This window comes from Pan paniscus, chromosome 4 (genome assembly GCF_029289425.2).
Source record: "Pan paniscus chromosome 4, NHGRI_mPanPan1-v2.0_pri, whole genome shotgun sequence".
In the NCBI taxonomy this organism is placed as follows: Eukaryota; Metazoa; Chordata; class Mammalia; order Primates; family Hominidae; genus Pan; species Pan paniscus.
In genome coordinates this window covers 166,575,643-166,601,203 of record NC_073253.2, presented here as the reverse complement: position 1 = coordinate 166,601,203, position 25,561 = coordinate 166,575,643, and the positions used below count along the sequence as shown (strand labels likewise).

The 25,561-nt window shown below is 52.4% G+C and overlaps 1 protein-coding gene across 1 annotated transcript in view; it reads right to left on the bottom strand.

Moving 5' to 3' along the window:
• Window positions 1-10,074: 10,074 nt before the first annotated feature.
• Window positions 10,075-25,561, bottom strand: part of FGF18 (fibroblast growth factor 18) — a 37,669-nt gene continuing 22,182 nt past the window's right edge. Inside the window, exons 4-5 of the mRNA XM_034960959.4 lie at window positions 18,436-18,542; window positions 10,075-11,158 (exon numbers count right to left, since the gene is read on the bottom strand). Of these exons, the coding sequence (XP_034816850.1) occupies window positions 10,892-11,158; window positions 18,436-18,542 (374 nt within the window). The 3' untranslated portion in view covers window positions 10,075-10,891. The remainder of the gene's footprint in view (window positions 11,159-18,435; window positions 18,543-25,561) is intronic.

Here is a 25,561-nt window from a genome sequence, read left to right as displayed (position 1 = left end):
TCACCGTGTGAGCCAGGATGGTCTCGATCTCCTGACCTCGTGATCCGCCCTCCTCGGCCTCCCAAAGTGCTGGGATTACAGGCGTGAGCCACTGCGCCTGGCAGAAAGTTCTTGTTTTTAGGCAAATCCCAGTAAATAGACAGTGAAGAGATAATAGAATTTGAAAATTGCCATTTTGCCATCCTCTTGTAATAATGGATTTAGGCCAAAGTTTTTCAGCTTTGGCACAATTGGTATCTGGGGCCAGACAATTCTTTGTGGTTGAGGCTGCGCTGTGCCCTGCAGGATGTTCGGCAGCGTCCCTGGACTCTCTCCACTAGATGCCAGTGGCAGTCCCCCGGTCCCCAGTTGTGACAACTGGGGAGTTGGAGACAACCAGCGTTGTCTCCACGCACTGCCGAAATGGCCCTGGGGAACAAAAACACCCCAGGTGAGAACCACTGATCCAGGCCACGGTCCTTAGTGGCTGCATAGATCATCAGAACCAAGGTGCTGTGGAACTGAGCCACGCCTGAGTCTGAGGCAGCCCACGAGATGCTCAAGGAAGCTGTGGTACCCACCACCACACATCTCCATCAGCCCTGGCCCGAGCATCCCCAGTAGACCAGAAACCCAAAGCAATTCCCCGGTAACATTTCCCCAACCCTTTATTTTTTTCTAACAAAGTTGCCACTCCTACATCGAAATGATAAGTCCTCCCCAGTTCCTTTTCTGTTTATTTCCCATGGGCTATGTTCTCTCTTAACCACGTATTTGCACACATTGCTGCTGCTCCCTAGAAAGTCTCATCCCCATTTTATTCCTGCCAATTCTGCCTCATTCTTCAGGTCTTCGATGTCTCTTCCTCCAGGAAGCCTTCTCTGACTCCCCCTTTGTACCCTCCTTGCTCATTGTTGCACTTATCCCAAGTTATGGTCATTGTTAACTGTCTCCTCAACAAGACTTGTAGGAGCAGAGATTGTACCAGATTTACTTTTTTACCTCCATGGAACCCAGTATAGAATAGGCACTTAGAAAATGCTCAAGTAGGCCAGGCATGGTGGCTCACGCCTGTAATCCCAGCACTTTGGGAGGCCGAGATGGGTGGATTACCTGAGGTCAGGAGTTCGAGACCAGCCTCACCAACACGGTGAAACCCTGTCTCTACTAAAAATACAAAAATTAGCTGGATGTGGTGGCATGCGCCTGTAAGCCCAGCTACTTGGAAGGCTGAGGCAGGAGAATCGCTTGAACCCAGGAGATGGAGGTTGCAGTGAGCCAAGATGGTGCCACTGCACTCCAGCCTGGGTGACAGAGGAAGACTCCCTCTCAAAAAAAAAAAAAAAAAAAGAAAAGAAAAGAAAGGAAATGTTGTAGCCAGGCGCGGTGGCTCATGCCTGTAATCCCAGCACTTTGGGAGGCCAAGGCGGGTGGATCACCTGAGATCGGGAGTTCGAGACCAGCCTGACCAACATGGAGAAACGCTGTCTCTACTAAAAATATAAAATTAGCCCGGTGTGGTGACGCATGCCTATAATCCCAGCTACTCCGGAGGCTGAGGCAGGAGAATCGCTTGAACCCGGGAGGCAGAGGTTGTGGTGAGCCGAGGTCGCGCCATTGCACTCCAGCCTGGGCGACAAGAGCGAAACTCCAACTCAAAAAACAAAAGAAAATGTTGCAAGTAGGAAGGAAGGAGGGAAGAGAGGGGAGGCCTGAGTTGGTGTAAGCATCTGGATGAGCGTCAGAGTGTGAGTGCACAAATGAGGACTAGGAACACAACAGCCTTGACCATCTGATCTCTTTCCCTTCCTGCCTCCAGCTCCCAAGCTCCACTTGCACCCCCAAGCTCCTGTCATGCCACATTTCTGTAAACCTTCATACAACTTTACTTCTCTCCACCTTTACACGTGCTGTTCCTTTGGCCTGGGCTGCTCTTCCCTCTTTCTCTTTGCAGTTAAAGCTCTATTCAGCCTCCCTAAGTCTCCTGAACCCCAGCTCTCACCCCCTTCCCAGCTAGTCATCACCTCCTCTGTGCATCCAAAACTTTAGGTTCTGCCTCTCCACCTTCCTCTCTTGCTGCCTCAAAGTCCACCTGTTTCCAGCACTCAGCTGTGAGCTCCCCAAGGGCTACCTCTTGACATACCCACGAGGGACTGTGCTGAGGCACCTCTGTGCTCCCAGGGCCCAGGAGAATGTTTTCTAGGTTGATGCTGTGCGTCTATGCGTGCAGGTAGACCATCGAATCACGGATTAGACTAGACTGGGCTCTTCACAATTTTTTACTCATGAACTCCCTTAAATAATTTTGAACATTGTATATTTTTAGTAGAATCCATCTCATACTCAATTAAGTTCATCTAAATCAAATAAATATTCACTGAGAATGAATACATGAGCAGTGATGAGTGAGAGAAAATAAGATTTACACCCAAGTTTTAAAAAAGTGAATGTGGATTTATAGTAGCCAGTAATCTTTTAGCACAAGTTAAGTGAAAATATTCCCCCCACAAGTCAGAATAAATGTTCAAGATAATATAAAACACAAACTTCAGCTGGGCGTGGTGGCTGATGTCTATAATCCCAGCACTTTGGGAGGTCGAGGCCGCAGGTCACCTGAGGTCAGGAGTTTCAGACCAGCCTGACCAACATGGCAAAACCCTGCCTGTACTAAAAATAGAAAAATTAGCCAAGTGCGCTGATGCACGCCTGTAAACCCAGCTACTTGAGAAGCTGAGGAGGGGGAATCGCTTGAACCCGGGAGGCAGAAGATGCATTGAACAGAGATTGCACCACTGCACCACTGCACTCCAGCCTGGGCGATAGAGCAAGGCTCCGTCAAAAAAAAAAAAAAAAAACAAACCAAAAAAACACAAACTTCCCACCAAGACAGCATCATATTTACTCAAAAATGACCAGTAGACAGCAAGGTTGGAACATTTTACCTCCTTCTCTTTAGAATTGGGCAAAATACAGAGATGTAAAGCAAGGAAGGATGGATAAGAAAATGCTCCGGGCATTCCTCGTTCTCAGCATGCTGTCTCCAAATCTTAAACATTGTGATTCTGAAATGATTTTGTTGGTCAGCAGGTAGGTAGGTAGGTAGGTAGGTAGGTAGGTGGATGGACAGATAGATTGACAGACGGATGGATGAGAGAGTCAGAGAGAGAGAGACAGCATGGAATGTAGCCATGAGTTTGTGTCCCTGAATGAGTTATCCCTACTGCCAATATTTCTCTTGCTATCATAATACCCTCCGTTAGTAGTGAATACTGAATGCATTCCAGGACAATATCTGGGGAATGAAAGACTCGGTAACTCAAGAAAAACTGTCAATATTCCCCCCACCTGACTGTACAATATACCTGAATTCAGAGTAGCTCAACATGGGCCAAAACAGGGGCCGCATTTTGCCCTGAGCCCTTACCACGAATGCATGGCACCAGGATTCAAGGGAGTTCCCCACACTGAGATGGGCCCTGTATTCCATAGTCTGGAGTTTTCTACACACCAGGGAACACACACAATGAAATGCGGGGCCAGTAAGAGGTGTACCTTTCCGTTGTAAAGTGCAGAAGAGTATTGTGCAAAGTGGGTGGGAAGAGGAAACACAGCCAGTCAGAGGGGCGTTCTGCAGCAGATGGGTTAGGAAAGAGCTCTTGGAATATGTACATGGATTCCCTAAGATGACAGTATCCATGTGCCTCTTGGCCTGGGCCTAGAACACATCCTTGTATGGCCACACTGTACAAAGAAGGCGGGAGCATGAGTGTAAAAGAAGGGGGCAGAACAGTGGTTCTCAAACTGTGGCCCCAGACCAGCAACATCAGTATCTCTTGAGAACTTGCTAGAAATGCAAATTCTCGGGTCTACCCTAGATATTTAAGCAGAAGCTGTAGGGGTGGGCCCCAGCAATCTGTGTGTTCACGAGCTCTCCCGGGAACTGAGGCACAGTTGAGTGAGAACCTCTGGTATAGACCTCTCTTTATTTTGTGATCACCCCTTCTTCTGGTAACAACACTTCCATATTCTTGGGGAAGCCACCCCCTCCCACTTTCAGACCTTATACTTGGGTAGAATTGGCTTATCCCTTCCCCAGCCCAGCTCCAGGGACTGGCCCCTGTCCTAAGCCTGGACAATTAAACTATTCTGTCTCCCTGGTCACAGTGACTGATGTAAGAGTACGCAAGAGAGAGGGTTAAGCCAATCAGAGTCCACCCAGGGACTTTTACTGGAGCCTCTGGGAAAGATATGTTCTTAAGTTACTAGTTCTCTTTCTGCTGAAGTTATTAGTAAGCCTAGAACAGCAGGGAAAGCCTTCCTGAGGATAAAGCCAACACAGCAGAAAGCAGGGAGAGGAGAGTGAGCACCTGGATCCAGCTTTACCTGAAGCCAGAGGGCTGTGCACTTTTCTGTTACATAAACCAATAAATGTCCTTATTGGTTTAAGTCGGTTTTCATGTGTTTCTGTCACTTGCAGCTAAAAGAATCCTGAATAGCAAAGGAACAGGAGTGAAGGTGCAGAAGGGGAGGAGAAGCAGGTTCTAGAACCTGATAGACATGGTTTCAAATCCCGGCTTCACCACTTAATAACTGTGACCTTGAGCAAGTCACCTTGCCTCTCTGGTCTTCCGTCCTTATGTAAGACAGGAGTCACACCAACTCTTGGGCATGGGGGTTGCCGGGGGGGGCGCTGTTCTGTGTCATAATAGTCATGCGCAGGATTTGGGGAGTCACACAGATGGCCTTGAGCAAGTGACCTCCCTTCTGTTGGCCAGTTTCCTCATCGGTAGGAAGCAGATTAAAAATAAGTATCCAGGAGGATTGTGGTGGGAATTAAGTGAGAGAATTGGGGGAAGGCTCCCTTCAAGCTGGTACTGGAAAGAGACTGAGGTCTGTGACAGTCTTTTTAAATCGGCTGCACCTCCAACCCACCCCAGAGGGTGGGTGACACGGGGCCTGCAGCTGCAGGGCGGTCAGCCTGGGAGACTGGAAGAGCAGGGCAGAAATTCTAGCAAGTGCTAATTGGGTCGTGAAGCTGCCCCAGGGAGGGGAGGGAATGCCTGATTAATGGCTGCTTGCTCTGCAGGGGGTCACACACCGGGGCTACCTGCCGCCTTCCCTCCTTGCCAGAGCTGGAAACCTCAGCCAGGAAGCCAGGCCGTCTTGGGACAGCAAGGGCGAGCCTTGCCGCCATCTGGTCCCCAATTCGGCTGCCTAATGTTTGTAACAGACCTGCAAGCTAATTGCATGGTTGGGGAGGAGCCTTCACATCTTTAGCACCTAATTCACTATTGTTCTTTGGAAGCCCCAATCCTGCTGCTGGGGAGGGAGGGTTCTGCCCCATTTATGGGGCTTTCAAGCCCCGGGCCATCCCAGCCTCGCCTTGTTAGGCTCCAGCTGGGCAGGCAGGCAGGAGGGCATCCCCTCAATGTCCTTCAGACAGCCTGGGGCCGTGCCTCCCCACACCTGCGGCTCACCTGGCTGGAGTTGGTGGTACACTCCCCAAACACAGCCTCTCCCACTTGTCATGGGAAAGGCCCTCCCCACCCACCCTGGTAGGGCCACTTGCTTCTCTGGCCCTCAGCTTTGGAGCTTCATTCCCCAGTCCACCCCCAGCAAAGGCAGGGATGGAGAGGAATGCTGGGAAGGTGAAGAGTGGAAACAGGGAGATCTGGGTTCAAATCTCAGCTCAGTCACTTTCTACCGTGGAACCTGGGCCAATTACATTCCTCTACAGGCCTCAGTTTTCCCATCTACAAAATGCACATCCTAACATCTATCTTGCCAGGTTCTTGTGTCAATCAAATGAGATCAGAGTAACAGCTAAGAGAGCAAGAGCTGGCCAAGTGCGGTGGCTCACGCCTGTAATCCCAGCACTTTGGGAGGCCGAGGCAGGTGGATCATGAGGTCAAGAGATGGAGGCCATCCTGGCCAACATGATGAAACCCCGTCTGTACTAAAAATACAAAAATTAGCCAGGCGTGATGGCAGCCACCTGTAGTCCCAGCTACTCGGGAGGCTGAGGCAGGAGAATCGCTTGAACCCGGGAGGCAGAGGTTGCAGTGAGCCGAGATGGTGCCACTGCACTCCAGCTTGGCAACAGAGTGAGACCCTGTCTCAAAAAAAAAAAAAAAAAGAAAGAAAGAAAGAAAAGAAAAGAGAGCAAGAGCTTACTCTGCCCCAGGAACCATGCACTAGAAGCTGGAGGTGTGCACATCAAGGGGGGCATAGAGCAGGAGGGCAAGGGGTGGCCATAGGGAGAGAAGACTCTGGGTCCAAACAATGCACAGGATGGGGGAGGTGGGGAGAGCACCTTTGCAAACAATGCACAGGGTCGGGGAAGTGGGGAGAGCGCCCTTGTCCCCAAATCCACTTCTGTCCCAGATTCAGGGGCCCTTCCTGCCATACTTGCCTGCCTGCCCCTTGAAATGTTAGGGCAAGGCTCAATCTTCACTCACAGCCTGCACCATTATAGGGCTGGTGGGGCGGATAGTGAGGGCCCCTCCCCACTGCCCTGCCCCTCCCCACTGCCCTCCCCTTCCCCACTGCCCTCTGCTGCAAATTTGTGAAGGATGAGAAGAAGGGCCTGGCTGGCCGCTGAAGGGGCCCCCGACTCACCCCACCCACTATCATTCCTATGAATTGGTCATCAAATGGGCTCTGTCATTAACTCACTGGAGAACCTGGAGGAAGTCGCTTCCTCTCTCTGGGTCTCGGCTCCCTCCTCTCTAAAGCAATGAGATGGAGAGAGAAGCATGAGAGCATAAACCCCCCTGCCTGGGTCCTCTCCCCTCTTCTGGGGCAGGAATCATCCCCAGGTGTTTGCTCTGCTCTCTCTGGAGCATTACATTAGCCCCACAAGGTAGAATCGACTGCGATGATGAGAGACGCCACTCACAGAAAAGACATGCCTTACCCAAGGTCACGCAGCTGGCAAAGTGGCCACGTCAAAGGCAAACTGAAGCGCTCCAGGTCCCATGTCTCTGTGGCCCCCATGACAGAAACATCCTGGGGAGGGTGTGGAGGGTGGGAGAAGGGCTGCCATCGGCACCTGGGAATGTGGTCTATGCCTGCCTCTGCCCTCTGGTGGGTTGGGAAATGATGGATGCCAAGGCAGAATCAGGGGGTCAAGGGAAAAAGACTGGAACCTGGACAGATGCCAAGAGCTCCAAGCATCTGGACTTGGGTCAAGTTATAGCTCTAGAGACAGAAGGGCCTGGGTTCAAACCCCAGCTCCTCTATTTATTAGCTGTGTTGACTTCAAGCAAGTGACTCTACCTATCTGAGCCTGCTCTATAAAGTGGGGTTAAAAATGCCCACCTCAAAGGCTGGTGGGGTGGGCCCAGTAGGACTGTGCTTGGTACACAGTAAGTGTTCCAAAAGTCATAGCTGTTATCCCTGGGGTTCCTACCCAGCTGGACTATGGCAACCCTCGCTAGCCTCCTGCCTCAAGCAAGCGTGCCTAAGGAGACAGCATCTGTGGCTAGGAAAAGTGCCCCCCAGTCCACTGTGCTTATCATCAACATACTCATAGCTCAGGAAATGTCCAGAAAGTTCTGTCTAGAGTAAACAAAAGCTGGGCCCACATCTTCCAACATCAGGGACGCTAAAAGGCAGGACAAGGAAAGAACGCTGGTCCCACTGCCCCCAGGGATGGAGCAAAGGCAAGGTCTTTGGTACAGGAGGTGCAAGCAGCCTGCAGACCCAGGACAGAGGCCTGGGCTGTGCTGGGGCCAGGGGTGCATCAAAGCCAGGGGCAGGAGGCAGCCTCGGGTCAGAGTGAGAGCCCAGGCTCTGGCGCTGGGCAGCCGGGCTAGGTGCTGCCCATCCTCCACACGGTAACCAGAGCAATCCCTCTAGGTGTAAGGCACATCACATGTGGCTGCTCATCTCACTCCAAATAAAAGCTCAGGTCGTGATCTGTCCCCTCCAATTCTCCCCCCAACCCCACCCACTCTGTTCCAGCTGTTCTGGCCCCTCTTCATCCCACGACAGCCCTCCAGGCTGTGGTACTCTCTGTGGAACACTCTTCCCTTGCTTTCTTCCTGCTCAAAAATCCCCCATCGAGAAGCCTCCCCTGACTACCCCATCTAAAATAGCATCCTCTATCCCCTCACCATGTTTTATTTTTTTCTTACGATTTGCCACTCCCTGCTGTTATATTTTGTATGTTTTATTACTGACCTTCCCTAATAGAATGGAAGCCCCATGAGGACCAGGGCTCTGTGCAGTTCACTGCTGTATCTCCAGCCCCTGGGACAGTGTCAGGCACAGAGTAAAGTCAATAAATACTTTTTGGATGAAAGAGCAGATGACTGATTGCATTCTGGCTCCATAATTTTCTAGCAACGCCCATCTCTTAGGGTTATTGTTTCCATTAAATAAAATAATACAGGAAGAGTGAACGCAGCTGACATGTAACAGGTGCTCCATCGATGACAACCTGAATCACTGTGATTATCAGCCAGAGTCTCAGGCTGTCGCCTGTTCACTGTGAAGCCTAGGGCAAGCTGATACTCTCTTGGAGTCTCTGTCCAGTGTGGAAGCAGGGGTGCCCACCTCCCATGCAGGGATACCCACCTCCCACACAGAGTTGTCTGATGGATACCCAGGCAGCGCCCCTACTGAAGCCCCCAGCAGGGGTTCCGACAATGGTAGGCACTCTCCAAGTGGCAGCCGTCGCCATCCTGGAGAAGCTAAGATTTGGACACAGGTTCAACCACTTTCTTATTCTGTGATCTTGGAGAAGTGGCTTACTGTTATTGAGACTCAGTCTCCTCATCTATAAAATGGGGATAATAAAGGCATCCTGAGAACACCATGAGATGCGCAGCTAAAGAGCTTCACAAAATTCTACAGAAATGTGCTGTGATGGACAGGAGGGCAAGCCACAGACATGCGGGACAGGGCCCAGGGGTGAAGGGATAAGGTTTCATGACGCAGAGAGCGAGGGCAAGACCAAGAGCTGCGCTCGGAAGAAGTGGAACGCCAACTCCAGCCAGGAACCTGCAGAGAAGGCACTCCTACCCCTCCCCACTGCCTCTGCCCCCACCTCTCCTTAGGGTCTCATGGGGACCTCTCCTGGCCAGCCCTGGGGGGTAGTTTTCAAGGCAGGCAGGTGACAGCCACAGGACCCCAGCAGCAGAGGTGCCTTCTGCCTCAGGCTACCTCCTGCCCCACCAGGAATACATGGTTTGCCCCACAAAGACACTTAGGTTGGAGGCCATGGGGAGGGGAAGAAACAGAAACAGTCCCCCACTTGAAGCCTGACTGCTCACACAGCCCAAATCTCAGGGCAGAGGACTCAATAATCTTCAATCTGCCTCAATCCCGAGATTAACCTGGCCTCTCCCTGACATCCTGGGACAGGCCCTGGGAAATAAGACGTTGAAGGATGGGTTCTTGGAAGGTAACATCACCAGATTCCTCAAGCTCCAGCCCATGGGAGTGTGAGGACAGACACGCCAGGTCCCAAACTGATCTAGATCCTCCCACCATATTCCCTTGTTCAACCTGTGCCTGACAAAACACTGGTGTGGAAGACACAAGTGACTCAATTAATCCCTAGACTGCAAGCTCTGACAGGCATGATTTCTTGTCTGTTTTATTCTTTGATGAATTTCCAGTACCTAGAAGAGTGCCTGGCGCTTAGTAAGTGCCTAAGAAATATATATTGAATGGATAAATCCATCAAGAAATGAGCAAATGAAGCAATGAATCAATGAATTACTAGAAGTGAAGTTCCCTGAGGGCTGGGATTTTCTTCCATGTTCTTGGATAAATCCCCAGGGTCGAGAATCGAGCCTTGGCACATGAGAGGTATGAGTAAATGCATATGAACAAATGACTGAAGAGGCCACTGAATCAATGACCCATTAGAATGGAATATCCCGGAAAGCAAGGATTTCCATCTGTTCTAAGGCTGCCTTCTCAGCGCCTGGTGCATAGTAATGTTGAATTCAAAGAATGAATGAATGAATGAATGAATGTGCAAGGCCCTAGCTCTCAGTGCAAAGACCACAGACCAACCAGAAAGCATGAGACACAGAGGCCACCCTGCCCCCGCCCTGCCACCAGCCACCACTCGCCTCATGGTTTTTTAAATAATTTGTCTGTTGTTTTTAATTGTTGAGGCAGTAATACTTGGTTCATGAAACTGCAATATACAGAGAGGTGAAATAAATAGCTTATATATATATAATATATATAATATAGCTGGTTTTAAAATATTCCCTTATCATTGGTGTACTAGGTCACGTGAGTCACGGAAGGTCGATAGCAGCATCCTCCAGAACTGCGAGCAAGGCAGGGTCACCATGATTGGACGAGGCGTCTGTCGTCGGGAGGTCGAGGCGCGGAGAATTCCCAGGGGCACGCCTTCCCTGCGCGGTGTCTCGGGGCAGCTTGCAGCGGACAATAAATAAATGACTGCAAACCAGAGAGCGATTTTTGTTGGAGTTTGGGGCAGGAATAGAGGATTGGGAAAGTTAGGGGGAGTTTGTTGGTGGGCGGAGTACTACTTTCTCTTTGTTTTTCTTTTTTTTTGTTTTTTGTTTTTTCCTTTCAGAACCTTTGGGAAAAAGGACTTTGGTTTCTCAAAGTGTTGGTTTCCTCATTCAAGTCCTCCTCTGGGGACGAGTTTAGAGTTGTCTGTTCCTAGAGAGAGACAAGCACCTGTGGGTTGACTACAGTCCCTTTGCGTGAGTCTTTTGTCATCGGGGGTTTCAAGTCAACAATAAAATCCTTATCACCCCTCCCCCCAAGAGTTTTGGTTCAGTTTTTGTCTTCTTTTAAACACAATGTACAAAAATAGAGCTTCTTCCTTATTTTTCATGTAAAAATATTCCTCTGATGCAGTTTTCTGGGAGTGTGAGTGTGGCCAGGGCGACCTGAGGGGCCGCGGCGGGGTGGCCTAGGCGGGGTGTGTGGGCCGGATCCGACGGGACCTCTTGGTCACCGTCGTGTACTTGAAGGGCTTCTGAAGCTCCGGCTGCCCCTTGGGGTAGCGCTTCATGAAATGCACGTCCTGCTGGTTCTCCCGGGTCTTGGGGCCCTTCCGCGGCCGCCCCTTCTTGGTGAAGCCCACGTACCAGCCGGAGTACTTAGCCGACATCAGGGCCGTGTAGTTGTTCTCCAGAACCTTCTCGATGAACACACACTCCTTGCTGGTGCCATCGGGCTGCAGGGGAGAGAGGGGGAGTGTTCAAGAAAAAAATGACTCAGTTATGCTTGCCAAAGCACAGCGAGGAAGGTTTTATTCAGGACCATTGCGATTGTTGTAGGGACAACTGTAATGAAGTTTTGCAGTGGGGGAGAGAGATTGAGCTTAACTCTGAATACGGCACAGGCAGGTGGGGGTTTATAGCCAAGGAGCAGAGTGGAAAATGACTAAGAGGAAACATCGAGGGTGTAGGGGATTCTGACTAAAGCCACCTAACAGAGACTTTGCTGAGGACAGGCCAGGGTGACCAGACATCACCTGAGGGATGGAAGAGGATGAGGACCCTGATCATATATCAAGAGTCGGGGGTCCTTGCTAAACTGACTTAGCAGGGCTCTTGCTAAAACTGGATTTTACAAAGTGCACAGATGGGCATAAGAGAAGGTTCAGGAGCCTGACTCTAGTTTGGCCGAGTGAAGACTCTTTGTTAGGAGGAGAGAGAGGAGACAGCAGGTACAAGGGGCATGGGCAGGAGGCTGTGGCTGGGGCAGCACAGGACAGAGAGCCTTCACTTCCTGGATCTGTGGAGTAAACTTTTGTTACTGGCCCCTGCATCTTTCCCCCACCCCACAATTAGGTAACAGACTCCCATTGTCATTCAGAAATCTATTCCTTCCCCACTCTCCACCCAGATAGCCCAAGGGCTCCACTTCATCCCTACCAGAGCAAGACATCCAGACACTATTTTCCCTGTGGCTTCAGTGATTGGCTCACAGGTGAGCAAGTGACCCAAGCCATCCAATCAGTGTTCCTTGAGACCTTTTCTAGGCAACCCCAAACATAGGTGGATTTAAACCAGAGGAGTTTGTAAGGCTGAAGCAGAGGCAGCCACTTTATCACCATGAGGGGAGATCCTGTCTGACAGTGAAGCCAGCACAGATGAAGCAAAGCCAAGGAGGAGAGAAGGACAGAAACTACGTCCTGGTCACATCATTTGGGCTCTAGATCCAGCCACGTCTGAAGCTCACATTACCTCACGGTTATGTCGGCCAATAATGGTTCGTTTCCTTTAAAACAGGTGATACTGTGTTCTATCGCTTACAACAGAAATGAGTCCTGATAGATTTGCATAAAACCTGACATTAAATCAGCTACTCAGCTGTAACTCAACTCCACTGTGATCTAGTTAAATATAAATTACATGTCATGTGGGATGTGGTGCATTTTAATACTTGGTATGAAGTAAGGTGGGGGCCTCCAAAAATAAGAGATTTCGCATGGCCAAACTCCAAACTGTGCCGTCGGTTGTGGGATCTCAGGCTCCTGGGCCGATGTGTGAACTCCCTTGGGAGCCTGGGTCTGCTGGGCAAGGAGCACTAGATTTGGAGTCAGAAAACAAACGACCTCTAACACTTCCCTTGTGTAACCTCAGGCCAGTCAGTCCCACTCTGTAAACCTCAAATTCCTCACCTACCTAATGGGAACAATGACTTCTGCATCATAGAGACACTGTAGGAGTGATGCTTATAAATGAATCTGACACACAGTAGGAGCTTGCTAGATGATTCCTGAACGGCAGCTATTCCCGACAGGGCTGGCGTGCCTTCCTTGGATCTGATCTGGACAGGGGGTGGTGAGGAGGCAGGGTGTTAGTCTCCTCTCTGAGACAGCCGAATTGCTCGATGGGGAAGAGTGGGAAACACAAAGTTGGAAGGCCTGAATTAGCAGCACTCGAGTTTCCAACTAACATCTCCAAATTTAGGCCGGGCCCACTCCTCGTTACGGACGGATGCCCAGCCAAGCTGGAAGCCCAGCGGTCTGGCTGTGTGTGGAGACTGAGGTGCGAGTTCCAGCCTTTTGTTTGAAGTGGAAAACAGGCTGGAGCTTCCAGGAACGTTCACCTTTGAGCAGAGGGCAAGCTTGGGCCCTCCAGACAAAGTGCTGAACTTTGCAGAAAGGGACAGGCAGGGTAAGAAAACACTCTCTGGAAGATGAGATCTTTCGAGGAGGCTGCAGAACAGGCATGGGCAGACCTGGGACACACACGTGGGACCCAGAGGACAGTATGGGTGGCGTGAGCAGCGAAGGTCTACTGTGAGGAAAGCCAGGGTAAGTGTGCAAGGCAGGTGGAGAGGAGTGGTCCCTGGGCTCTGGGTACCCCATGGAAAATTCTGGAAGCTGTGTGTGCAACCTGAATCCAGGTTCTTTGCCTGGTCTCAACCAAATAGTTGGAGCAAACAGAACAAAGGCTACACCATGATGCTCCCCCATCCTAGAATACCTGCCACTGCCTGGAAAATGGCTTTCATCCCTCCAGGCTCAGCTCAAAAACTGCCTCCTCTGGGAAGCCTTCCAGGACTTCCCTTTATCTCCCTGGACAATTCTTCTTCCTCATTCAAGACTCCATTCAAGCGTCAAGCCTTAATGGGCTCACATACTCCATCTTCTGAACCCCATTTCTCCTCCCCATGCCCCAACAGAGAAATTCCATATCTGCCTGCCTCCGCATTAGCCCAAGTGCCTGCTGAGGTCAGGGCTGCTTCTCAGTTCTCTTGTTGCTGAGCACAGGTCTTAGCTCAAGACAGGGGTGCCCCGAGCATTGGGGGTTGAACGCATTTTCATTAGGATGGAAACGGTGGGATGACACATGAAAGGGGTTTCCTCCTGAAGAAAACAGACTCTCCCTCCTGGATCTGTTATAAATGTCCCAGAGACAAGCAGAAGCTATGAGAGGTCCCTCCTGAGACACACTGATTAGGGAGACAAAGCAAGCTGAGCCCTAGAGATTGTCTCGCACACTTGGTCTCCCTACTCAGTCATTAACCATTTATTGATTGCCAACTACAGGCCAAACATTGCTACTTCCATTACTGCATTTCATCCTCTTCTTCAGCTCTGCTTGGTAGAAGAAAGCAGAGCTCAGAAGCAAATCGGCCTTGCCCAAGGTCATGGAGATTGTAAGTGGCAGAGCTGGGATTTGAACCTGCCCTAGCCACTGCAGCTCACTTCTCCTCTGCCCAGTTCCAAAGAGGTCCACAAGGGGGAAAGGTGAGGAGCAGGTGCTGCCCATCAAAACATCTCGCCTCCCCCAGGCCCACATAGCCACCATTGGCACAAAGCGAGGTTTTGGATGTACAAGGAGCTACCCAGTGCCAGTCACGCGGGCTCAATGCACGTCTGGGTTTACTTAAAAGGGCTGAAGAGCTGGGCTTTGGGCTGAAATTCACGAATCTTGGGAACCAGCCCTGGGGCTATGATGATCACAAGTTCCCCTGCGTGACCTCAGGCAAAAATGGATAAGAAGCTAACAGCAGGCTACATCCGGGCTTGACGCTTGCCTCTGCTCCTGGCTACCTCTATGACCCTGCTCACCACAGCAGAGACTCCAAAAACAAAAACACCTGTGCTTGGGCCCGACCCCCGGAAACTCTGACTTCATTGGTTCAGGCAAGGCAGAAGCATCAGTATGTAGAGAGTAAGTGAATATTCCATCCCAGAACCCTGATGATGTAGCAGAATTTGATCTCTTTCCTACTACCACCTCCAACCTCTTGCTTCCCAAACTGGAGCCCTAGTCCTTCCATTTGATCTGAAGATGGAATCCTGATGACCTCATCTGGCCCCTAGATCCAGTCTTACCTGAAACTAGAACTACCCCCTGGACTGTTGGTTTTTGTTGTTGTTGTTTGCTATATAAGCCCCGTATTCCCTTTTTGCTTAAGGCATTTTAGGTTAAGTTTCAGCCATCTGCAACCAAAGCCATCTTAACAAAGATGTGCTGGTGGGCAGAGCACTCCCCTGCCCTGAAAAGGTCTGTGGCTCTATGTTGCCCCAAAAAGGACTCATCAGTGATCGCAATAGGTGGTGGCAGATGAGAAAAATACAATCTGGGTTGCGTCTCCAGAGATGGGGAAAAAAATGCCTAGCACATCATGCTAGACACTCAACAACTGTTTACAAAATGAAAGGAAGCGCCACCTCCTGGGCCAGGTGACATGGGTTCCAGAGGGTAGCAAGGAGAAGGGGGGCCGCCTGAACATGCAGGGGCTGGGGACACAGCTTTGGCATCTGATTGGTACAATGCAGCAGAAAGAGTAACTCCAGCAAGGGCCTGCAACCTCTGGAAAGCTCTGTCAAGGGCTCGATGCAGGTACCCTTGCTGTGGCCACAGATGTGCAGGGTTGGCACACAGATGGCCCAAGGAAGCTGCCCCGTTGAGCCACTCCAAAGGAGTCGGCACTGGAGCTGAGACCAGGCGTTCCCACAGGTGAAGAAGTGACCTCGCGACCTGGCTCCAAAGGGGAAAGGGACTAACACTTAGCAAGTGCCTACCTGCCTACTAAGTGCCCAGATTATCATTCCCATTTTACAGATGAGGACGCTGAGGCTCAGCAAGGCCAGGGCGCTTAGACTCCCTTGGGTTGATGTGAATAATTCAGGCTGTAGCTTAAGAGTCAATCCACAGACAGCAGGAACCATGTTTCTATTTCTTTGGTGCCCCCGGAGCCCTTTGGCCAGGTACACAGAACTCAGATGAATGGATGCAGAATCCGCCCTCAGGGAGCTCCCAGTGTGACAGAGGATGCAGGCACAAAGACAAACAGTGACAACCCAGGTTAGCAGACAGGCAACAGAGGGCTGTGCGAGGGACTGTGGGGCTCCGGGGTGGGTGGGCTGACAGAGGGGTCAGGGAATGACCAGCCAGGACTCAGGGCAAGTGGACAGAGGGAAGGGCAGTCCTGGCAGAGGGCACAGCATGGACAGTGCCCAAAGGCCCCGTCCATGGAACAGCGGTGCTCAGTGCCACGCATCTGGAGCATAAGGAATCCATGTGCCCGGGGAGGCTCCCCAGGGCCTTTGGTGTCCCATAGCAAGGTGGGGGGACCCATGGATGGGTTTGGAGCTGGATGGGGGTGGAGGGCAGGTCATGTGCCGCCCTCCAATGCCGTATGTGCTGTAGAAAGCCGAAGGTGGGCAGCGCGGAAAGGCCTGGAGATGCAGAAGCCACACGCCAGGCGGCTGGGGCAACGATTTCCGGGATGGTAGGAGGCCAGAACAGAGGCGGTGGCAGGGGTTAGGGCAGGAGGGGACTCCCAGGACCTAAGGTCCGACTGGGCAGGGAGGCTGTGGAGAGGACCGCAGCCCAGGAGCCAGATTCCCGCCTCGGGGGCCAGAGAGCGAGGGGGCGCTGGGCGGGGCAGAGGTCAAGCCTGGACAGGTGGATTTGGTGGCGTCCTCGAGTCCCCCGGGTGGGCCCAGAAGACAGGAGGCTGGCAAGGGTTGGGGTCGGGCGTGGAGGCCCGGGCGGGAGCGGGGGAGGCGCCGGGGGCCGGGGCCGGGCCTCCCTCCGCTGCGCCAGGGTGCGCCGCGCCAGCTGAACCGTCACCAATATTAATGACGGGAGAGAGGGCGAGGGGGCAGGAAATCGGAGCCGGCTCCTGTGGAAGCGGTGACTCAGCGGCTAGCCCGCGGGCGGGAGGCGGCCGGCGGCGGGGTGGGGGGGCGGCCCGAGGGGACGGGGCTGCTCTTTTGACCCCCGCGCAGCCCTCCTGGGGTCAGGATGCCGGGAACAGCACGCAGACGGCGAGGGCGGGCCGCGGCGTGGGCACGGGCACTGGCGGGTGCCGCTGGCCCCTGCTGGGGGAGAAAGAAAAACGAGCCGAAAACTCAAAGCAGGTTGGGCCTGGGAGGCGGCCCAGGCGGGCAGGAGAACAAAGCGCCTGACGCGGGGCTGGGCCGCGCCGCCACAGGAAACGACCGGCCAGGCCAGGGGGACCGGCCAGGCCAGGGGGACCCGGCGCCCGCGCCCCAGTCCGTGGCCCCGGCCCCGGCCCCGACCCCCCTCGCCGGCCGGCCAGCCTCGCAACGGCGGAAAGTGAATCACTAATTAAAACCACTCCTCGGCATCCCGGAGCCGCGCTCTGCGGATTACTATTATTTTGCTCTTTGAGAAGCCTCAGTTGGTGTGGGCAGTGCGGCTGGAATCTTTTCCTTCCAAACCGGGCTTTGAATCCCGCCGAGCTGTAGTGTGGGACCTGGGACAAGTGCCCGGGCGTGGCCAAGCCTCGGCTTCCTCATCTGTGGAATGGGGATGGTAGCGGTGGCAGCCTCCTGGGATTCATTGGGAGCGTTTCAGTTCAGTGCCAGGCAGAAAGTCAGTGCTCAATTAGCGGAAGCTATTATGACAGTAATTATTAACAAAATAATGCGACAATGCCCTGGCTGGGATCTCTGGCCTGTTACATCCTCCCCGGCCTCTTGGTATGGGGGAAAGGGAGAGGGATAAGACTTGGGGGATTCAAAAAATCAAAAACATGGCTTCAGCAAGACTGAAGTCATCTCCCCCACCCCCAACAAGATGTAATGAACCGCAAATAATCAGCCAGGGCATTGCCCCCAAGCACAAGCCCATCCCCCTTAGAATCCAGGCCTACCCTCCACCCCACTCCACCTGTCCAGGCAAAACCCCCTCAACCCTGGTTGTACAAACTGCATATGGGAGTCAGTCCCTGCAGAGAGAAGGGGACAGAGAACCTGACCCTACCATAGAGCTCCTGTGGATAACACCTTCCATTGGAACACCCAGAGGAAGCCAGTTCATGACTTTTGCAAAAAAGCGCGCCCAGGAAACGAACAGGGGTGCTGAGAAGCAGCATCACTGGAGACTCAGATCCCCACACACGTGGGTCTCCCCAACCCGAGGGTCCCCCCAACCTGCACCCCCACTCCTGCCCCCACCCTAATTTGTTAAATGCAGCTCTCTTGCCAGTTTCAAAGTAATAAAATCTTTCTGAAATGCTAGAACCAAGAGGCCCAGCGCTGACGAGGCGGCCAGGTTCCAGAGGTCACTGCTGCAGGACGGTAAGCCCCTGGCAATTGTTAAAACGATCGATGCAGCCACAGCCCTTGGCCTGCCGGTTCCTTGCTCCCAGACGTCAGGGACATGTAGCCGGGGTGCCCCAGAGCCCCTCAAGGATTCTCCCACTACCAAGCAAGCCAGAGCTCCACACCCAACAGGAGAGACACAGCCATGGATACCTCGGCCTGGTGAGTTCAAGTGCCCGGGGAAGAGAAGTGGGGGATGGGATGGGGTGAAAGGAAGAGATTACAGTCTCTCTCTCTCTCCTGTCTCTCTCTCTCTCTCTCTCTCTCACACACACACACACACACACACACACACACACACACGGCCTGTTTTCCATTTGGGACTGACAGTGCCCTGGACACATTGTTCCAGCTCCCAGAGCTGCCAGAGGGGAACCCCAAGTTCCCAGGAATCCCAAACCATCACTCACCTTCCCCACGAGCTTGCCTTTGCGGTTCATGCACAGGTAGAATTCCGTCTCCTTGCCCTTGATCCGGACTTGACTACCGAAGGTGTCTGTCTCCACTAGGAGCTGGGCTTCGAAAGGCAGAAGGAGAACAAGACACATTTTATTACCAGGGGCAATGGCTTGGTCTAAAGGCTCAGTGACATGGTCCCTGGTCCTATCTTTGGTCCCTCACTCCCCCAAAATCAGGCATGGGGAGGCCTAACAAGTCCCACAGGACAGATGCCTAAATAACCACAGAGAAGTCAGAGAAGTAGCTGTCCCCTGCCCCTCAGGCAGGGAGATGGAAGCTGCCTATCACCTGTTCCCTTTCCTCCAGCCTCTCTTGGCTCCACTTGGGATCCAGATGGCTCTAGCCAGAAGGGAGTTCTGCCCCCTGTGGCTGAACACCAGTGTGCCCTTCTCCCCATCGTCACCCACCTTCCCTAGCCCCTCAACTCTATTCCACCAAACAGGACAAAGAACCGTGCAAAAAACCCATTTCCCAAAGCAGGACAGACGGCCATACAAAAAGGCCATTCTCCCAAGCAGAACAGGCGGCCATACAAATAACCCCATCCCCCAAACCCAAAGCAAGACAGACAATCACAAAAATAACCCCATTCCCCAAATCAGGACAGATGCCATACAAATAACCACAGAGAAGTAGCTAAGGGGACCAAGGGGACAGATAGACACAGATGCAGGCATGTGCACGCACACCTCCCCTGCCTTTCAGGACGTCAAGCTATTTCCTCCAAAAGTTAGGTCTGTGGCCCCTTCCTGCAGGGCAAACATCTGGAGCCCCTGCTAGTGCCCCCAGCACCTTTAACCTGGCTATTCATAGCAGGAAGGGCACAGGGAGTAAGGTGCGAGCTCCCTAGGAAAGGGTATGCAGGATATTCCACTGCCGTCCATGGAGGCCACCAAAGCTGAAGGGTAACTAACTCCCAGGAGCCCAGAAATCCCAATCAGGACCAGATCCCCACTGGGATTCCCCCCAGGATGGGAGACCCCATGCTACACCATCCATGCTCCACAGAGCCTCCCTCAGGATGAGGGGTCCAGAGCTGATCCCCCAAAGCCCTGCCTGAACAAGGACATCAAGCAGGCAAAGAGTGACTGTCCCTTGATTAGGTATGCTGTGTCCAAATCTTTTCCTCTCACTCCACCAGCCCACATTTTTCTCCCCAGTATGCTGCTGTGTGACTTTGGGTAGGCCATGCGCCCTCTTTTAGCTCTCTCTCCTCTCTGGTCTTAAACCGCTGTGCCTGACTCCCCAATACCAGCTGCTTTATTTGCCTGTGACCGCCCCACTCCCAATTCGTGCACTCTTTTCCCTGACCCCTTGCTTCCTAGCCCCTGCCCCTCCCTCACCCACAAAAGTTTAATTTCAGTGACAAGGGACTTGCTTCTCCATAACAAAAATCATAGCCCCAAATTCCTGAGTACAGTATCCTTGGAGCCACAAAGAGTATACCTCAGTGCCCCTAAAATACACTAGGTATGATTTTAATTAAAAAATTTACAAATATAGACCCTGGTGCCCTGCTGTGAAAATTAAAACCATCTGGAACTTGAGATTTCCAATAATTAATCTAGCCCTCCTTTGACACCACTACTAATTAAAATACGATACCCACCTTTCCAAGAGGGAAAAAAAGAAGAATTTACATAAAATTTAAAGATCTAACAAGAATTTAGTAACTCTAGAAACAAGGGGAGGCACATTCTTCTCTCCACCTCCCCCCAGCCCTAGTCAACACTGACTCAGGGATATTAACCAACGCTGAGATGGCGGTGGGCGCAAGCCCTTGATCCTCCTTGTTCCCCTTAAGTCAAACTCCGTCATTTCCTCTGTGAGCTCCCTCCCCAGGGCCAAACATCACAGCAGCTCTGAAACTTGCTTTCTCCATCTCTTCGTAAAGCTCAGGCCCCACAGTGGGTGAGGAGTTATGGGGGAATCAGGACAATTTCAGGTGCTTCTGATGAGGGGAAAAGGTGAGAGCTTTGGGGTGCACAAATCTGGATATGAATCCCTGGCCCCAACTGTATGACCGTGGCCCTCAGTTTCTTCTCCTGTAAAATGGGGGTATAATCTTCAATAGTTATTGGGAGGATTATACAAAATGATGCTGTGAAGAGCTTAGCACTCTGTTCTCAGGGAGGGAAAACTCAATAAATGTTGTTTAAGTTTCCTACAAACTGCAAAAACCAAACTGTTTTCCCAAAAGAAAAGAAAAACGAAAATATAGTGGAAGGATATCGGATGTGTCTGCAAGGGTGGAGGAGCAGCAAAGCTTCCCTCCCCAGGTCTTGCACTATGACCTGAACTTCCCAGCATCCTTGAGGGCTGCAGACATCCCACACTGCAAAATGGACCAGAAAATGCCTGGGGCTGGGGCTCACCGGGTCTAGTTTCATTCTGGCATTGCCATCCTAGGCTATGTGACCTTGAGTAAGCCATACCCCACTCTGAGCCTCAGTTTCCCTACCTGTGCAAGGGGAAGGGGCTCGACCCTACTCTCCTTCTCCTTGGGATTAGGAAGTGGGGTCTAGCAGAGGGGCAGGGATGGGAGATGCAGGAAGTAGGTAAAGCCACTGAGCTGGGGCCCAGACAACCCCAAGTAGGCCCAAGGGAGAGACTCCCTCTTGGCCCTTCCCAGCACACGCCTGGACCTCTGTCCTCGGAACAGTTCCTGCTATGCTCCCCTTAGAGTGCACTGAAGCCATCCATCCTGAGATTGGGTGTCTTTGTCCCCATTTTACAGTGTAGGAAACTTAGGTTCAGAGCAGCACCCAGTAACAGGGACTGACCTCAGGACTGCCTGCCTCTTTCTACTGGGGCCTGGGCTCCAGGGGAGAGGCCCCCAGGTCTGGAGGGACAGGCCTCCCAGCACAACCCCCACCCCTCACCAGCCAGGGCCACCGCAGGAAGCCCTGGCCTTTGCCTGAGCTGTCCAAAGGGCCTGGGGCAGAGGTTGCACCTCCACCCACCACAAGCCTAGCCACCCCCACCCCAGCATGGGGAGGGTCTGCGCCTGGCCGTCACGCCAGGGGAGCCAGAAGTCTGTTCTCTCCCCGACCGCAGCATGCGATGGAGTGACCTAGACTCCACTCAGCACATGACATCATGAGGAGGGAGCCGGGCCAGAATTATGTAAAGTCTTTGGGGAGTAATAGCAGCAGCAGTTCTCAGAGAAAGAGAGAGAGGGAGAGAGAAAATGAGACAGAGAGAGAGAGACAGGAGAAGGAGAAGAGAGAGACACTACCCAGGCCAGGTCCTCAGCATCACGCATCCACTCCCATGACCCAAGCCCCCAGGATGCTGCTCTCAAGAGCTGGAAACCTCATCTGGGCTCAGGCACAGCTCCATTTGTGGGGCCTGCACCAGGCCAGGCGGAGGAGTTGATGACATTATCTCACCCTGCTCATCGGACTTCCTCACTGCCCTGGCCGGGCCACCGTCCCCTCCAGCCTGCACAACTCAACAGCCCCTTCCCCTTGCCACTCTCACACCCATCCATCTCTCCTCTACACCACAGCCAGAGAAATCCTTTAAAAATATAAATTTGCCAGGCGCTGTGGCTCATGCCTGTAATCCTAGCACTTTGGGAGGCCAAGGCGGGTGGATCACCTGAGGTCAGGAGTTCGACACCAGCCTGGCCAACATGATGAAACCCCATTTCTACTAAAAAAAAAACCACAAAAATTAGCCGGGCATTGTGGCGCACACCTGTAGTCCCAGCTACTCAGAAGGCTGAGGCAGGAGAATCACTTGAACCCAGGAGGCAGAGTTTGCAGTGAGCCGAGATCATGCCACTGCACTCCAGCCTGGGCGAAAGAGTGAGACTCCATCTCAAAACATACAACAAAAAATATATAAATTTAATTGTGTCCCTTCTCTGCTAAAGACCTCCTAGGGATCCCCAACCCACATAGAAGAACATGTAAACTCTTCAATGGGACCCGCAAAGGGCACACAGCCTGGCCCCTGTGGACCAGCCCTGCCTCCCTTCCTTGCCTCTCCCCTCTAGCACACCAAGCACGCTCCCACCACAGGGCTTTTGCACATGTCGTTCCTCTGCCTGGAGGCTGCTTTGCCCAGAGCTTCCAGAGTGGCTCCTCATCTCCTAGGTTGTGGTGCAAATATTGCCCCTCAGAGAGGCCTTCCCAGACCATGATGTCTAATGCTGGCAGCACCCTCCCCAGTCCAGCCCTACCCCATTCCCCTGCTCCATTTTCCTGAGAGCTCTTCTCCGAAACTCTTATTTTTATTGTCGGTCTCCACCCAGCAGAAAGTAAGCTCCACGAGGACAAGAACCTATCTGTCTTATCACCACTCTGACTTCCAGCGCCTATCCCACACCCGGCTCAGAGTGAGTGACCAGTAAGCCAGTTTTAATAAGCTCATCAACAGCCTTGTGGTGTGGAGATGACTAACACCATTCACTGGCTAATGAAAATGAAATTCAGGGAGGTGAAGTGGCTTGCCTGAGTCACATGGCTGGGAAGAGCAGGGTAAGGTCTGAGTCCAGTGTCTGATTCCACGGTCAGTGCCCTTCACCACTGTGTGCCTTCCTGGTGCGACTCTCGGTGCCACTTGCAAGAACCATGGGCTCCCACCCACCCATCCCCAGCCTCAGTGACACAGCGAAAGACCTTTTCCCTTCTGGGTCAGATCTAGGTAACCTCTGAGGCCTCTTTCAGTTCTGCCCCTATGGAAAGTATCAGTAACTGACATTTCTTTAGAGCTTATGATGTGCTGGGCATTGTCCTAACTACCTTACATGCATTATCTCATTTAATTCTTACCACCATCCCAGGAGGTTAGAACTATTGTTATTATCCCCAATTTACAGGTGAGAAAACCGAGTCCCACAGTCACACAGTGATGGAGCTGAGATCCAAGCCCAGGCAGTCTGACCCAGGTCTTGGGCTTTGCCTGTCTACCCCACCCCTCACTTCTCAGAGGCCCCAGTCCCTTTCCTGGGGAGCGAGTGAGTGAACAGCGAAGGAGGCAGGGGAGGTCTTCTCTTTGACCCCACTTTCTTTGGGCAGAAGTTAGTGGATGGGGATGTCCACCTTCCCTCAGCTCCACTTCCAAATGACTTTGAGGAAGGAGGGAGTCCCCAGGGTCACCCTGAGAAAGATACCTTTGATATTGGGAGATGGGGAAACCCTCAGGACCACCCAGGGCTGGGCTGCGACCACAGCCAGAGAGAGGCAAAGAAGGTTTCAGATCCGATGAAGAGGAGAAAAGGCTGCATGAAACAAGAGGAGGAATACAAAATGGGAAGCTCCAGGCCACAGCTGCCCCGGAAGGAAGGCCCACAGAGCCTGTCTCCCCAGGGCTCCGCACAGAGCAGGAGCCCAGAGGCCACCCAGGGCTGGGGCCAAGGAGAGTGGCAGAAAGAAAAATGGCTCAAAGGATCTGCTCCCTTCTCTGGCATCCAGAAAGGAGAGCAGCAAAGGGGGAAAGAGTGCAGGAAGGGAGCTGGAGACAAAACTCTTTCTACAAAAAACTCATGTTGTCTCTCCCCACTTTAATGCCTTCAGCAAAAATGACTAAAGAATGATGATAACAGGCTGGGCGCGGTGGCTCACGCCTGTAATCCCAGCACTTTGGGAGGCCGAGGCAGGTGGATCACAAGATCAGGAATCGAGACCATCCTGGCTAACACGGTGAAACCCCGTCTCTGCTAAAAAAAAAAAAAAAAAAAAAAAAAAAAATGATGATAACAGTGAATACTTATCTGAGCATATACCATGTGTCAAGCAATGTTAAGATGTTAAGAGTGTGAACGTGGGGCTGGGCACTCATGCCCGTAACCCCAGCACTTTGGGAGGCCAAGGTGGGCACATCACCTGAGGTCAGGAGTTCGAGACCAGCCTGACCAACGTGGTGAAACCCTGTCTCTAATAAAAATAAAAAAAATTAGCTGGGTGTGGTGGCACATGCCTGTAATCCCAGCTACTTGGGAGGCTGAGGCAGGAGAATCACTTGAACCTTGGAGGCAGAGGTTGCAATGAGCCGAGATTGCACCACTGCACTCCAGCCTGGGCTATAGGGCGAGACTCCATCTAAAAAAAAAAAAGTGTGTGAATGTGGAATATCTCATTTGACCATCACAACAGTCCTATGAGGTAGGAACTATTATGCCATTTTACAGATGAAGAAACTAAATCAGTGTAAGTTAATAGAGCAGTTAAATTGCTTGACCAGAGTCTCACAGTAGGACCAGGATTTGAACACAGGCAGAGCAAGGCCAGAGCCAGTTTGAGACAGATGGAGATTCAGACCAAGGTACGCAGGCAGAGAGAGGACAGACCTTACGCAGGCTGGTGATGACAGAAAAGGGAAGTGGCATTGACTGACTGATTGATTGGTTGACTAATCCCAGTGTGCTTCCCCAGCCGGGTTTCCCAGAGGGTGATCCGGGGCCTCGCTGTGAAGACTTTGGGTTTGAAGGGTGGGAAACGGCAGGGAAAGACTCAGAGAGGCAGCCAGAGGCCCGGAGAGAGACACAGCACAGAGACAGAGTTGAATCCCACAGATGCAGGGGACAAGACCCAAAGAGGCAGAACCCAAGAGAACAAAGCTGGAGAGTGGGTTTGTTTTCCCCAAGCCTGGGGTAAAGTCCCCAAGACCCGCAAGAGCAGCAGGGGAGCTGGGAGCCAGGGAGGGGCTGGGCCTCCGAGCTGGGGCCCTGCGAGGGCTGGACGGTAGCTGGCCAGCCGCAAAGATCCCAGTGCTGACAGAGCTGCTGGCTGCTCTCCAGGCGTCTTCCCCCAGTGAAGAACCATCCTCACTACAGACAGCACTGAGAGGTCACACCGAGTCAGCCCTCCCTCCTTCCCCACTGAAGGCAGACCAGATCTTGAGAGAGGGAGAGAGAGGTGGCGATGGAGGAGAAGGTATCCTTTCTGGAGACGCTTCCCTGTCACTGTAACACACACACCCAGGCACACACACACACTCTGCTGTATATGGTCTTTTCTCAAAGGTGCCCACAGTTCCCTTTCTCCATATGGACACACCAGAAAGTTGGGGGGAAAAACCAATAGGGTTCATCGGGAGCTCTGTTTAACCCTAGCTGTAGCTCTAGCA